This window comes from Aristolochia californica, unplaced genomic scaffold, assembly GCF_029961685.1.
Source record: "Aristolochia californica isolate CCGP_79_NKW_82.1479 unplaced genomic scaffold, dmAriCali1.0.hap1 SCAF_9, whole genome shotgun sequence".
Classification (NCBI taxonomy): domain Eukaryota; kingdom Viridiplantae; phylum Streptophyta; class Magnoliopsida; order Piperales; family Aristolochiaceae; genus Aristolochia; species Aristolochia californica.
The window spans coordinates 7226087-7243082 of NW_027182290.1; the positions used below are offsets into that span (position 1 = coordinate 7226087).

General features: G+C 39.3%; 1 protein-coding gene across 1 annotated transcript; it reads left to right on the forward strand.

Annotated features, from left to right (window-relative positions):
- The first annotated feature begins 15342 nt into the window (after window positions 1-15342).
- On the forward strand, window positions 15343-16014 carry LOC137940602 (uncharacterized mitochondrial protein AtMg00810-like). Its single transcript, XM_068785756.1, has 2 exons — window positions 15343-15481; window positions 15578-16014. The coding sequence occupies exons 1-2, from the start codon at window positions 15343-15345 to the stop codon at window positions 16012-16014; spliced, it is 576 nt and encodes a 191-aa protein (XP_068641857.1).
- Window positions 16015-16996: the final 982 nt, after the last annotated feature.

The following is a 16996-nucleotide window of genomic DNA, read 5'->3' on the forward strand; positions in this document are numbered from 1 at the left end:
AGGGTAATGTAGCTCATTGGTGGGACAACCTTCCCGAAGACCAAAAATGAGCTAATACCTCAATATCGATAGCCAATATCTTGAAAGGATTAGTGGCTAAGATATCAAAGGAATTTCTAGGAATACATCCAACCCTAGAAGCTTACAATGAGAGTACTAAACAAAGAAAACGTATAGAAACTCTTCAGAAATTAATCAAGTTACAAATCTGTAACATTTGTTTCTATGAGAAGTATTATTGCGAATTTGCAAGTTCTATAAATTACAAAAAGAAGATCAGAAACCTTATTTGTCTATCTTTTATGTAAAATTTCCAGAACCTTTTGCACATGTAGCTGAAAAAGACTACACTACAAAATATTGACAAAATAATCTAGAACTTGGTACTCTAACCATGGATAATTTCCTAAACTTTGACACTTTAGGAAGAAGACACAGATTTGTACAAGACATGTTGGCAAATCTTTGTGAAACCCAAAAACTACAGAACAAAAGTAGTAAGGCAAATAAACAAACATTATGTTTTTCAAACCAGAACAAAAATGTAGGAGCTTATGGTTGTAAAACCACTTCCCTTAAGCAAAGAAAATATCCTAAGAAATTTCAACAGAAAAAATTTTGGATACAAAAAAGTTCTAAAACTAGGTATACTCCCAGCAATAAATACTTTAGAAAACGAACAAATTCAGGCCCTACCACATCCAATAAAGGATCAAATGCATACTGCCCAAAGGGGAAAACCCCAAGCAAATGCAAATGCTGGATATGCTAGAAAGAAGGACATTTTGTAAAAGATTCTCCAAGTGATAAACAACAACGGTGGTACAGTACTTATATGTTACTAGCCGAAGAAAGTGGATTGGAAATCATCCATTATGATGACATCCAGTCAGAAGATGAAGTATATGAACTTCATCTAGAAACTGAGTCCTCCTCCTCGAAAAACTCAGAAAACATGTCAAACTCTTCAGGCACCTTCTGTGAATGAGTATCTGCATAAACGCAGGGCATGTAGCTTCTAGAAATTCTTATATCACGGTCATGCTTCAACTACCCGGATATATTAAATTCCATATGCACGCTCTCATAGATACATGAAGTTCATATTGCCTAGCCAAACAAAATCTACTTCCCACGGATCTATGGAATCCACTTGAAGTACCCCTTCAAGTAACAGTAGGCTCAAGAGAAAATATATCTCTTCCTACAGAAGCCCGAAACATTCATCTCGACATTGGAGGTGAAAAGTTTATGATCCCAAAACTCATTAGTTTAGGACCAAACATAAACTCAGGACCAGATTTAGTCCTCGGAAATGAATGGCTCATGTTTCATGCACCTGTAGAGCAAACACCAGTCTACTATAAACTTCGATGTCGCACTCGACGCAAACTCGATAATTTTTCTATATTTGTCTACGCATTAAAACCCATTGAAGCCTATGCCATTTCTGGCAATGGAAATGTTTTCCATCAGGTCTTAAAAAAATGCAGCAAGCGTGGTGATGCGATTCCTCCCTTAGAAACTCTACTCCTTGCTGAATCCTGTGAATCTGAAGTTTAGCAGCTTCTAGAATCCACTTGTTTTGAGAAACCCTTAGAATGGTGGCATAAACAAAAACCATATGCCGACCTCGAACTTCTTGATCCTGAAAAAGAAATCCGAGAAAAACCCATGGTTTACACTCCTTCTGATGTTAAAGAATCCTCAACACAGATAAATGACTTTCTAACTCAAGGTTTAATCCGTGCAAGTTATTCTCCACATACATCTCCTGCTTTCCTGGTTCGGAATCAGGCAGAGATAAAATGTGAAAAAGCTAGAATGGTCATTAACTATAAAAAGGTTAATGAAGCCACAAAAATGGATGGCTACTATCTTCCTAACAAAGAAAGATTAATAGTTGCCATCAGAGGAAAACAAAGGTTTTCTAAATTTGATTGCAAATCCGGGTTTTGGCAAATTCGTCTAACCGAAAGAGCTATTCCCTTTACTGCATTCAGTTGTCCTTTAGGACATTATGAGTGGCTTGTAATGCCTTTCGGGTTAAAACTAACACCCAACATATTTCAAAGAAGAATGGACGATATCCTCAAACCATTCTTTAAATTTTGCTTAGCTTATGTTGATGACATCCTAGTCTTTTCAAAAACTATGGATCAACATAAAGAGCAATTACTTAATGTATTAAATGCCTTAAGAAATGTTGGGATAACACTTAGCAAAAAGAAATCAGAGTTGTGTAAAACCAAGATAGATTTCTTAGGTCTAAACATCTCAAAAGGAGAAATCATCCTCCAAAATCATATTCTGGAAAAACTAGCCGCTTTTTCGAATGAAATTGAAGATATAAAACAACTTCAACGTTTCTTAGGATGCCTAACATATGCTGAACAATTCATAAAGAATTTAGCAAAAATTAGGAAACCCTTTCAAAAGAAACTAAAGAAAGATGTCAAATGGGAATGGACACCCACTGATAGTCTAGAAGTAATCAGGATCAAACAAATGATGAAACACCTCCCGGTGTTAACTCTACCAGATCCACATGCAAAACTGATTTTAGAAACTGATGCCTTGGATCATACTTGGGCAACAGTCCTAAAATGCAAAATCAATGATTCTGAGAGAATATGCAAATATACATCAGGAACATTTTCATCTACTGAAACAAACTATCATTCTTATGAAAAAGAAATTTTAGCAGTAAAAAGTTTTACATTTATCTTCCTCCCAAAGAATTTCTAGTAAGAACTAACTGTAAAAATTTTGTCAGTTTTATGACAAGAAATTTAGAAGATTCACTTTGTCGCGGTAGATTACTCGGTTGGTAGCAATGGTTCTTCCAATTCTCTTTTACTGTTGAACACATTAAAGGAGATAAAAATTATTTACCTGATACTCTTACTCGAGAATTTTCTTGTGTTACAGACAGGTAAAATGCATCCACTCAGCAGCACACTGACGAACCTAGCAGCAATAATTGCCACATTCATGGTATTGCTTTCAACCCTACAGTCACTATTCGACAATCTTTTAGTTCTCTCAGAACGAGGAGACATACATGAGAATTGTGCCCGATACGGGTTAAGTGGAGAACTCTTACAACTCAAGGTTAAGGAATTAACCGAAGGGTTAAAAGAACTCACCAAACGGCATGATATGCCAAGCTCCTCCGAGATTTCTACCGGATCTCCATCGCGAGAAAAGGAAGCCACAACGTCAGCTAATCAGCAGACGGATGACTATAGTGTTTTGATAAACACAGGTCGACCCGGGATTTCTACTGGTCATGCCAAGCATGAGAAGGAAATCACAACCCAATCTTCTTTGAAGATAGGGGAATCAGGGATATCTGCCTGCCAATCTAGAGTTGGAAAGGAAACCTTAACGATTTCGATGAAATCGGAATTAGGGACTTCTACGTGTCAGTCTCAAGCTGAAATGGAAGTCTTAACGGATCCATCCCTGTTGGAAACGGACTTGTCTAGTAATGAGAAATCATTCAAGACAAAATTGGTTACCCCATTTGAGTTTTACAAGGTTGAAAAACCTAAATAAACCAGATAAAACACATTTTAATGAGTTTGAGTTTTTAAAGAAATTTAAACCTTTAAAACTTTCGGACATTATGTCTGAGGAACCCTCGCTACGCCCTCAAAAGGTGGACAATGTTCGTTCAAAAATCAAATCCGATCATACTGTTCAATTCCAGAGATGGAATGAACAAATTGGATAAGGGATGAACACTCCCTTCTTCACCACTGAGTCTAGCAACAGTTGGAATCAAGTGAAGTTGAGTCATGAAATAGACTCAAAATATGCATCCATGCTTTACTCATATGGATTCATAAAACAGATGGTACTTCATTCCACCGACTTATCAGTTTTGGAAAAAAATGCCAAAAGAGATTATGGAGGCTTGCAAAAGTTTCATCTCCATAACAAAGAATAAAGGAATTCAACTTCATTTCGTTTCCTGTATTGCTGAATTTGTTACTGACACAAAGATGTTTTTGAGCATTTCTGTCGTGACACTTGAAGGCATCAAAGAAGGTGACGCGAAGATGGAATATGATCCCAAACATGCTCCAAAAGTCAAGCCATGCCCAGAAGCATTCTGGCCAACCAGGCGTATTCACGGGCTCAAGAACCTGATACAGCTCATACAACAGCTGATTCAGAAAAAGAAAAGCTTTGTTTACAAGACCTCCGTCCCACTGACGATCTTCTCGAAGAGCTATAAAGAGACTCCGGCACCTGTCCAGACCAATCTTGAAGCAACGCTGAAGAAACTCCTCAGAGGAAATATCCCCTTCAGCAAAGCAACCAAGGAAGACTTTTGCCAGATGGCCCAAAAGACTTTTCCAAAGGAGCACACCTATAGATTGTGCATAGAAAGGGAGCTGTCCGACTTAGCAGTCAGCAACCATGTCAGCAGACAAGTCAGCAGCCATAAAGGCCCAAGACAAAATCAAAGTCAGCAAAGACGGCTACACCAAGTCAACAATGGTGGCAACAAAAGATTCCTTCACGTTAGCATCATGACGTCACAAGAGGAAAAGACATTTCTAGGTAATAATGCAAGGGCAAAATGAAAAGATAAAAGACAAAAGTTACCCTTTGTCTTTCAACACACACCTTTCAATCAAGGGTAAAAGCGAAAGAGACGAAAGATCTTCAGCTATAAATTTGAGGCTCCTCCAGAGGTTTAGACATTCGAAAACCGACGAACATTCGAAAAACACTTTTTCAAAGAAGAAGAAGAAGGTGATTTCTAGCGAGCATCCTATAGCAAGTTCCTTAAAGCACGGTATGTGCATAACAGCCGTAATGGCTGAGTAGAAAAGAGGGAACTAACCGGTGGCACGATCGGTAACTTCTGGAGCTATGTAGATAAGTAGTTTTTCTTTCCTTTTTTTAAGGGTATGTATTTAGTATGTTTTATTTTGCTTGAACAATGTTTTTATATTTTCCACATGTTTGTAATATTGTGATTCGTACAGTTGTTGTTATTACTGTTCATGTTTCCACATATATATCTATGATCTCCACAGTATTTGTTTTTTATTGTTCCAAAGTTACTATTCAAAAGTACTGTTCATTTTTACTGGGAATCAACTGTTCTATTTGTAGAAACTGAGGCCTCGGATCATACTTGGGCAGCAGTCCTAAAATGCAAAATCAATGATTTTGAGAGAATATGCAAAAATGGTATCAAAGCATAGGTTTAAACGTCCTACAGAGCCAAGTATTAGATTGAGCCTAGATGTGTCAAAGAATTCAAATCTTAACTTTAATTCTTTATGTTTAGGTATACATACTCCCAAACAGTTACGACCCAAATCGGTAACATTTGTAAGGAACAAATGTTCAAAAACCCAAAACTTCCAATATGGAACAAAATAGGTCTAATCCAGCAATAAGACTTATAAACTATTCACGACTGCAAGAACATATCATGACCAGAAGGTATGATAATCAAATCGAATTCTAGAAGGTCTAGATTTGACAATTAAAAGATCGACTCTTACGAGTTCAAGCCAAACTCAAAGAGTTAGAAGAAAATCCTTTAGTTGTAGATTATAACAACGAAGGAAGAAGGATAATCCGAGATGGACGATTCTTAGGACTCGGCCCAGAAGGATTAAAATGAGTTATCAAATACCTGAAACATCAAATTAGGATTGAACAACTCGAACTTCAAGAATATGCTATCTAAACAATTATTAGAAGATTTGGTTATTATTCTACAAAGAGAGATGTACAGAATGACCCAAGAAGAAACCGTATCTCAACCTGTAGACACCGCTTCAACAGGAGAAGCCTCTACAAGTATATACGGAAAACCAAAAAAATAAAATACTGGTATGTTGTCTTCATAGGAAGAGAAATAGGAATATTGGTGTATCAGAGCAATGTATGTTCCCGGATGAGTAGTCTAATACTTGGCTTTGATACCATTTTTACATAGACACAGACACAACGGATTTTGGTACCGAAAGCACTATTGCTTTGATACCATTTTTTACATTGACACAGACACAACGAATTATGGTACCAAAAGCACTATTGCTCTGATACCATTTTAAAACACAATGTGTCTCTAGCAGACTCAACAACGGAATATAAGGAGAACCTAGGGATGAGGCCAGCAGAACTAGAATCATAGGGATCACAACTACACACTGACTACAGGCAGTAGAAAACAACGATGACTCACACAATACTATTCTCCAGTTACACTTCATACATCCTATCATTTCACCATTATATTACTCCTGCTTCCTACCACATGTCACTGCTATGTACTTGTTTGTGTCTATTTTCATAGCTATCTAATAGGCCCAACATGACTTGTGCTGCTACTTAGAACTTCTTCGGAGTTCAACCCTATTCTTTTCGACTTACCACCACGTGGGCAAAACGTCAATGCGGTCCTCACGGTCTCCAGAGGGCCCCAAGTCGTTCCTATTAACCCTTGTGGCTCCATGACTGCTTCAGTAGGGTAGAGCATAACTCCGTTTCATTTTCTACCTCAGAGCGTAGTCGAATAATTCTAAGTCTCTAGCTTCTGTCCTATTTGGCACTATTTCGATACTATTTATTTTTGACGAGTGAACAGTAAATATGAATAGTAATTATGAATAGTAAAAATGAACAATACTTTTGAATAGTAACTTTGGAACAGTAAAAAATAAACACTGTGGAGATCATAGATATTGATGTGGAAACATGAATAGTGATAACAACAATTGTACGAATCACAATATTACAAACATGCGAAAAATATAAAAACATTGTTCAAACAAAATAAAACAACAACTAAATACATACCCTTAAAAAAGGGAAAGAAAAACTACTTATCTACATAACTCCCGAAGTTACCGACCGTGCCACCGGTCGGTTCCCTCTTTTCTACTCAGCCATTACGGCTGTTAAGCACATATCGTGCTTTAAGGAACTTGCCGGAGGATGCTCGCCGGAAATCGCCTTCTTCTTCTTCTTCGAAAGAGTGTTTTTCAAATGTCCGTCGATTTTCGAATGTCTAAACCTCTAAAGGAGCCTCGAATTTATAGCTGAAAATCTTTCATCTCTTTCGCTTTTACCCTTAATTGAAAGGTGCGTGTTGAAAGACAAAGGGTAACTTTTGTCTTTTATCTTTTCATTTTTGCCCTTGCATTATTACCTTAAAGCAGGGGTAGAAATGTCTTTTCCTCTTGTGACATCATGGTGCTGACGTGCAAGAATCTTTTGTAGCCACCATTGTTGATTTGTTGTAGCCTCCTTTGATGACTTTTGTAGCCGCCTTTGTGGACTTTTTTAGTCGCCTTTGCTGACTTTGATTTCGTCTGGGCGTTAATGGCTACTGACTTGTCTACTGACATGGCTGCTGACTGCTCATTCGGACAACTGCCTTTCTGTGCACAATCTACAAGTGTGCTCCTTTGGAAAAGTTTTTTGGACGATCTGGCAGAAGCTTTCCTTGGTTGCTTTGCTGAAGGGGATATTTCCTCTGAGGAGTTTCTTCAGCGTTGCTTTGAGACTGGTCTGGACAAGTGCCAAAGTCTTTTTATAGCTTTTCGAGACGATCATTAGTGGGACAGAGGTCATGTAAAAAAAACTTTTCTTTTTCTGAATCAGCTGTTGTATGAGCTGTATCAGGTTCTTGAGCCCGTGAATACGCCTGGTTGGTCAGACTGCTTCTGGGCATGGCTTGGCTTTTGGAACATGTTTGAGATCATATTCCATCTTCGCGTCACCTTCTTTGATGCCTTCAAGTGTTACGACAAAAATGCTTGGAAACGTTTTTTTGTCAGTAACAATCTCAGCAAAACAGGAAACCAAATTAATCTTGATTCCTTTGCTTTTGGTTACGGAAATAAAACTTTTGTAAGCTTCCATAATCTCTTTTGGTATTTTCTCCAAAACTGATAAGTCGGTGGAGTGAAGTACCATCTGTTTTATGAATCCATATGAATAAAGCATGGATGCATATTTTGAGTCTATTTCATGACTCATCTTCACTTGATTCCAACTGTTGATGAGTTCAGTGGTGAAGAAGGGAGTGTTCATCCCTTTTCGAATTTGCTCATTCCATCTCTGGAATTGAACAATATGATCGGATTCGATCTGTGAACGAACGTTGTCCACCTTTTGAGGGCGTAGCGAGGGTTCCTCAGACATAATGTCCGAAAGTTTTAAAGGTTTAAATTTCTTTAAAAACTCAAACTCATTAAAACTTGTTTTATCTAGTTTATTTAGGCTTTTCAACCTTGTAAACTCAGATGAGGTAACCAATTTTGTCTTGAATGATTTCTCATTACTCGACAAGTCCGTTTCCATCAGGGATGGATCCGTTAAGACTTCCTTTTCAGCTCGAGACTGACAGGTAGAAGTCCCTGATTCCTATTTTTTCAAAATTGTTAAGGTTTCCTTTCTAGCTCTAGACTGGCAGGTAGAAATCTGTGATTCCCCTATCTTCTAAAAAGACTAGGTTATGATTTCCATCTCATGCCTGGCATGACTAGTAGAAATCCCTGGTCAACCTGTGTTTATCAAAACACTAAAGTCATCCGTCTGCTGATTAGCTGACGTTGTGGCTTCCTTTTCTCGCGATGGAGATCCGGTAGAAGTCTCGAAGGAGCTTGGCATATCATGCCGTTTGGTGAGTTCTTTTAACTCTTTGATTAATTCCTTAACCTAGAGTTGTAAGAGTTCTCCACTTAACCCGTAACGGGCACAATTCTCATGTATGTCTCCTCGTTCAGAGAGAACTAAAATTTTGTCGAATAATGACTGTAGGGTTGAGAGCAATACTGTGAGTGTGGCAATTGCTGCTGCTAGGTCTGTCAGGGTGCTGCTGAGGGGATCCATTTTACCTGTCTGTAACATTAGAAAATTCTCGAGTATTGCATCCATGGGAACTCTCCCTTGTGATGTGTGTAGTGAAGCAGAACTCTCCGCTCATGGGTGTCAGCATCCCTTAGGTAAGGATGGTCGGTCGGGCTGATAGGTACCTTTTGTTGCTACGCTGTTGTGCCCTCCTTTGTAAACTTATTGGAGCATTTATGGTGGCCCCAACCTGCGCCATGGCATTAGTAGTATCCATGTGAAATGGTGGAGGACTTTTCAGAACTTTTCATTGATTCATGTCGGTCTGAGACAACACTCGTCAATCCTCGTCAATCTTGGAAAATTTCTGTGATTATGTTTGACACAAACTTATTACCAGCAACAATCCGATTTCCAATCAGCATCCAACTTATTTTTGGAAGTTTCTGGTGGATAAGTTTTTGTATGTCACCTCGACTTTTATACCTCGCAAGCGTACGAATCGTTCATGTAATCTAGCAGTAAGCGAGGGTCATATCCACAGGGAGGATTGAATTTCGTGTATTCTTCAGTCAACTAGCCTAACCAAATATGATGAATTAATATGAACTAAACACTAATTATATCCTAAATTATCAAGCAATATATTTAATTAACTACTTGCACAACAGGAAACGTTAACTCTGGATTTTACCGTGATTCGTGCCTCTCTCGAGCGCCACGTAACCACGAATCCGAATTTCTCAATCCTTGCGTCTAGCCCCTCTCGGGCGCCTAGAGTTGAAGACAGAAATCGGATCAAAATACCAAAATCTCCTCAATTATAATCTTACCCTAATTAACTAATTTAATCAAATATCAAGAAAACAAGTCTTAAATAAAATTAATTATCAAATCAAATTCAATTAACATTCAAAACCTAAGTTCAAACCATATAAAAAATCAAATTCAATAATGACGAATTACTCCCCTTCTTCCTCCTCTCGCTCGGGCAGCAACTCGTTCTCACGGGTGCTGTGATTTCTGGAAATTGGTGGCGTCGGGTAGCAATAGTCAGTGGCCGGAGGTAGAGACGACGCCGGCGACGACGGTTAGAAGCCGACGGACGGAGGTAACGTCCGGCGAAGAGCGAAACAGAGATAACGTTCTCTAACCGGCTCTCTCGAGTCTCGGTTGGAGTCGGAATGGCTCTGGGACTGGTCGGAATATGTAAACGACGCCGGAGGATGGTCGGAAATAAGAAGTGGCACCGGAGAAGCCCTCTCGGATCCCCTCCCGGCCTGGCGAGCGACTGTCGAACTCACCTCGACGGAGACTCTCTCGAGCTCTCCTCGGGTTTGTTCTCAGTTGCTGGACGGCGGTGGACGGCGGTGGACGACGGTGGCGTGGCGAAAGGTCTTGGCCGGCGAACAGCGGTGGGGAACTCCTCTCGGGTCCTCCCCTGTTTCCGGTCAAAGTCCTCTGTTTTTCTCTCCTCCTCTTCTCTTTACGCTCTCCTCTCTTCACGCTCCTTTTCCTCCTCGGGTTTTCCCTCTCGGGTCCCCCCTCTCGGGTCCCCTTTCGACCTCCCCCTCGCTCGACGCCCCCCCCTTCCTTTAATACCATCTCCTTTATTTTAAAACGATTTGACCTAAAAATCACCTCCATTTCACTAAGGGCATTTTGGTAAATATCTCCTTCTCCACCAAAATTCTCCTGAAATTCCATAATTAAATCTATAAAAAGTATTTCAGGAAGAAATAAACCTTAAAAACAATGAAATATAATTCAGGAGAGAAAACTATGCAATATCGACAGTGATTAATGCCAAATTCAATAAATGCTCATTTCATTTGAAAACCAATAAATAACCACCTATAACACAATTATAAAGGTTATTCTATTATAATTAACTTAGTTCTCATGTCAGAGTATGACATCTATCACCTGACTTATCTCTAGATCACATTCTTACTGGACCTCGCTCAGTGTTCTTTCATCCAATCTGGTCGTCATGCTGAGTTGATCTCATCCAGCCTGGTACGTTCGTCATTCCCGTCATTCCAGACACTATCGATGTTTAGCTTGGAAAGTTGGATTGAAACGAGTAGCAATGCGTAGCTACCTTGCTTCTGTGAATCTGAGCATTACTTTGTCTATAGTAATCAAAGTTGTATTGTTTTATTTGATCCAGCCTGACTACTCTAGAGCCGATCTATTTTTCAAAAAATCATCCTAGATTGTCTCTGCTAGCCTTACTATTTGTTTTTCAAAAAATCTTCCAAGATTGTCTTTGTTGACGAACATTGCTCTCAATCAGTGTTGTTAAAGATAAGCTTGAATCTCGAAAGATCAATCAGAGATCTATTGATGATAAACATCCATCAAGATTGATAGACATCTTTGTTGATTCGATTTGTTTTCCATATATGTATAAATATGTAATCGGTGTACATAATAAAATTATTGGAAAATGTGAATTTTTATCGTGGTATCAGAGCATATTTGCCGATCCTGAAATTGTCGTTCCAAAAAACTTAGTAAACAACAACTCGGCGTTTTCAAATTTTTTTTTTCAGCAACAATTTCTTTCACTGTGCCCCATCATCTGTTTTCCGTTTACGAAGAAGGATTCCATTTTCCTTCTCTGAAAAACATACAGACACTACTGTGCCTTCCGCACTGAAGGTTTATTTGACGCATCGCCACCGCCTCCAACCCTGGATGTCGATCACCTGTCGGCCTTTCTTGGTGGCCTTTCAGTGACCCGACATCATCACCCGGTTGGAGCGCAACACGGTGGCATACCTCTCTCGCAGCACCCCCCTTCCCCGATCGCAGTGTCGTGACAGAGCCCCCACCCCTATCAATGATGATACTGTGCCTTCAAAGGAATTGCACAAGCCCCGAGAAAGTCATTTTCCACCTTGATTTTTGGCGCCTTGTAGTGCATATACTGCTTCCAAGAAAACACGTGCCCCAAGGCAATTTATCTATTAGATGTTATTTACCTGTGCATGTACCCCAAGGTGAGCCTATTGCAAGATAGCATCCAACCTTGCTAATCCCAATCACCCACTGTATGTTCACCATTCAGATCAGTCTGGGTTGGTTCTTGTACCACAACTCCATGACTATGGCTTTAACCGTAAAAAAACAAATATGGTTTTGTTGATGGATCACTAAAACGCCTAGATAGGTATGTCAACGATGAATTGTAACAGTGGATTCGGTGTGACAACCTTGTCAAAACATGGTTATTGAGTTCAATTTCCAAGGATATTGCAACAAGTGTGTTCTCTTGCGATGGAACACAAGCAGTGTGGAATAAACTGTGTGAATGTTTTTCTCAGGTAAACAACGTTCAATTATTTCACATTAAGAATGAAATACATGATTGTGTACATTATAATATGTCTGTTAGCTCCTATTTCACAAAGCTCAAAGGATTTTGGGAGGAGCGAGATACTCTTTGTCCTATTTCATACTATCGTTGTGGAACCATCCTATCGAGACACATAGAAAATCATCAAGTTTCTCATGGGATTAAGTGAATCTTGTACAATAGTACATGGGCAGATATTGACAATGCACCATTTTCGTCATGCTCAGGTATGAATGACAGAAAGAAGTATCAGATAAATGGAGCATAGTTCAACCTGAAGTAGCAGTTTTTTGTCGTCAGTAATTCAAGCAAGAGCATAGTTCAACCTGAGGCAACAACTTTTGCCGTCAAGAATTCAAGCAAGAAAGGTGGTACTTCCACTTGTACAAAATGTAAAAAAGACGTTCATGATGCTACAAATTTTTGGGCACATTTGAAGTGCACTTTGTTAAACACCTAGCCAATACTACCCAAAAGACTAGCCTGGTATATAGCAAAAAGCCAAACACTTAACCCAGAATCATAACATTACATACCCCTTGGAGAAAGAGTTTTTCCTCAAACTCTTACGAGCTGACGCTCAACAAGCTCCTCCGTTACGAGTCGACGTCCACGACGGCCCACTCTAGCGACACCGTTTGGTCACCCCCTCTGCTATATTGCCCCCTTCGTTATGTCGCCCCCTCTGGGATTCGAACTCGCAACGTAAGTGGTGGCTCTGATACCAAATGTTAAGCGCTCAAAAGACCGGCCTGGTAGGTAGTAGAAATCTAAACACTTAACCCATGATCATAACACACTTATTGTGGATGGAAGGGCCACATAGTTGATTATTGTCAAAAACTCAAGAAAGTAGAATCAACTAAACACACAGAGAAGAAGAATATCTCCAACTCTTTCCCTTTTACTCAGGAATAATGCCAACAAATATTGCAAATGCTCAATCATAACAAGTCATCCATGGCAAATCATGTGGGTAACTCCTCAACCCACAATGAACTTTCAGGTAAAACTCTTTACTTCTCCTCTCCAAATAAGCAAGCCACATGGGTCCTCGATAGTGGAACCACTGATCATATTGTTTATTATTGACTTACGTCTTGGAGAGTTGTTTCAAACAAAATAGTGGAATTATTGGATGGTTCTCATTTCCATAAGCAAACTTATTTATCATTCTCTCTGCATCACCGTGTTCCTTACCCATTTTTGTGTCATACAAGACATATGTTGGGGGAAGATGATTAGGACAGGAACTAAATGGAATGGTTTCTACTACCTTGATCACCCACAAAAATCATCATGCTATTTCGTACATTCTCCATCTGGTATTTGGCATCAGCGTCTTGGGCATCCTTCAAATAAAGTGTTTGTTTCATTTTCTTTTTTGAATAAAAACTCTTGTAGTTCAAACAATTGTATGGTTTTTCGTTTGGCTAAACAGACTAGATTGCCATTTTCTTTAAGCACAATCTCTAGTAAATCATCTTTTGATATGTTGCATGTTGATAATGGCATTGAATTACTCTTGCAACCTACTACTTGTCCAAAGGCATTGTCCACCAAACAAGTTATGTTCACACCCACAACAAAACGGGGTAACAAAATGCTAACATTGACACCTACTAAGCATGGTTTGAGCTTTGCTTTTTCAAGCCCATCTTCCTAAAATATTTTGGGGGGATGCCAATTTAACTACTGCTTATCTCATAAATTGGACACCTACTCTAGTCTTGCAAGGTAAAACACCTTATGAGTAGTTATTTAATATTATACTCACTCACATTTACGAGTATTTGGATTTTATGTTTTGCCTCCACTCATGCCCACAAGCCATCCAAATTTGATGCGCGTGTCATTGGTTGCATTTTTCATGGGTACCCTTATGGACAAAAAAGATATAGGGTCTATGATCTTGAACTCTATAGAGTATTTTTCTCCCAAGATGTTACATTTTTTTAAAAGGAATTCCCTCTTAAACATATTTTTCGTTGCAAATAAAAGTCTCAGGATTCCTCCTCCCATAATGTTTGCTTTCTATGGTGACCCTATACCAGACACACCCACTCAGTCAGAAAGTCCTGAAATTGAAAATTTTGATAATACTTCTTTCCCCCATATACTTTCTTCCATACCACCTCCTGCTCGTTGCCGCTCTACTAGACTAGTTAAGCAACCCAGTTTCATTCAAGATTTTCATGTGGAGGCGACCCTATTGTCACACCTTGCACAATCATCTGCCTCCAGCGTGGTCACAAATCAGGTACACCTTATGCACTCTCTCAAGTTCTTTCTTATGCCCAGTTTGTTAGAGCTAGGTGGTTTCGGTCCACCTGGGTTAGGTTTCATCCACCCCTGGTCCACTGATGGGTTAGGTACTTGGCTTTTCGTACTTAATAGACCGGTCTGTTGGGTTGTATTGGCTAGGTGTTTGACATGGTATCAAAGTTGGACACCACATTCCACGTTTGAATCTCGGCGGAAGTGGTAGGGAACATGAACGATGGGTGCCAGAGCTAAGTGGTTCTGGTCCACCTAGGTTAGGTTTTGTCCATCCTTTGTCCACTGATGGGTTAGGTAGTTGGCTTTTCGCACTTAACAGACCGGTCTTTTGGGTTGTATTGGTTAGGCGTTTGACACAGTTATCTCCATTTCATAAAGTTTTTTACCACTTTCTTAACCATTACTAAAGAACCAACTAGTTTTTTACAGGCCATGGGGGATCTATGATTAATAAAACTCAAGCACTACAGGCTAACCACACATGGACACTCATCTCTCTTCCACTAGGCAAGAAACCCATTGGATGTAAATGAGTATACAAATTAAAGCTCCAAGCTAATGGCACCGTCGAACGATACAAAGCTCGCTTAGTAGCCAACGGATACAACCAGGTTGAAGGACTCGATTATCAAGGGACGGTCATCCCAGTTGCCAAGCTGGTTATTGTACATGTTCTACTGAGTATTTCCGTTGTTCAAAGATGCCATCTTCACCAAGTCGATGTCAAAAATGCGTTCTTACATGGTGATCTTGAAGAAGATGTATATATGTATGTCCCTACCTCCAGATTTTAGACGAAAGGGGGAGACTAAAGTGTGTAAACTCAACAAGTGCATATGCAACTTGAAACAAGCTTCTAGACAATGGTTTTTAAAGTTTTTTTTATAGCCCTCAAGACTACTAGGTTTCATCAGTCAAAGGCATATAATTCTTTATTCGTCCAATCCCACAAGGTCAATTTTATAGCTATACTTGTGTATGTTGATGACGTGGTTTTGGCAAGTAACAATTTGCAACATATTGTAGATGTGAAATAGTTATTATCAAAGTAGTTCAAACTTAAGGATCTTGGTTAGCTCAAATACTTCTTGGGCATAGAAATAGCAAGGTCTTCAAAGGGGATTCCCCTCTCCCAAAGGAAATATGCTTTGGAGATATTAGATGATGCTGGATTTTTAGTAGCAAGACCTTTAAGGTTTCCAATGGAGCAAAACTTGGCTCTTACACAATCCGATGGCGAGCTCCTAAAAGATCCTTCATCATACAAGCGTCTTGTGGAAAGATTGATCTACTTGACCATTACTAGACTAGATATAATCTACGTCATCCATGTTCTAAGTATATTTATGGAAAAACCATGTACACCACATCTTGAGGCAACACATAGAGTCCTTCGATACCTTAAACAAACTCCAGGACAGGGTATTCTATTATCCTCCACAAGTACACTCCAATTAAATGCATTTTGTGACATAGATTGGGCTCGCTGGAAGGACAAAAGAAGGTCAGTAACAGGGTATTGTATATTCTATTGAAACCAGTGCACTAAAAGGCTCGAACCTGTTAGGAAAACAACCCCACGAATTTTATACAGGGACTGGCCCGGTCAATACAAACAAATATTCGAACACTCCCCCGCACGGGGAAACCCACGGATAAATTCACCGAAAAAACCAGGGACAAATTCCTGGAAAAACCCAGGACAAATTCGGTGGGAGCGGGATTCGAACTCTGGACCAACCTGCTTTGATACCATGTTATTAATGAACCAACTTATCACCATGTTGTCATCCTTAACCCACTTATGGTAAGACGCATCTTCTTCATCAATCGGAGGAGGAAAGTTAACAACGTGGCTCAAGAGGTCACGGGTAATAAGAACTCTCCAAACAGATTGTGACCAACTCATGTAATTGGAGAGACCTCTTAGTGGAATTGTAGTAATACGGAGTATATCACTCTTATTACTATTGTATCCAATCTCCATGATGAGGCAAGTAAAATATGGAGGTCAAGGGAAAAAGGCCTTCTTCAAAGAACAATTACTCAATGTAATTTGAAGAAACTGTAGACCAAATCAGTCACCAACAAAAAAGAAAAAAAACCAATTTCTTTCATGAGGGCAAACACCAAATTATTAACAAATTTGTGCCTTTAGAAAGTGATAATAACATCTAGCCATCACTCAACTTCTCTTGTATTCATACGAACAAAGAGAAGAAAGTATATGCAACCGATTAGGCTTAATCCAAACTCCAATACAAACGAGCAATAAATAAAAATTTAGAGAAGATTTAACGGCAAACCAAGACACTTGGAAGAGATTTATCTTCAGCTCATGGGAGACTTCAACGTAAACAAAAATTCAATTGTTGAACTTAAAAAAAAATGGAACTACAAAGGGTAAATGATTGTTGGAATTTCATCAAACGTTTAATGGGCATCCAACAACATAACACAAACCCATGAACAACCTTAAGTAGGAGAAGATACAACAACATGTGTTGGAATTCTACC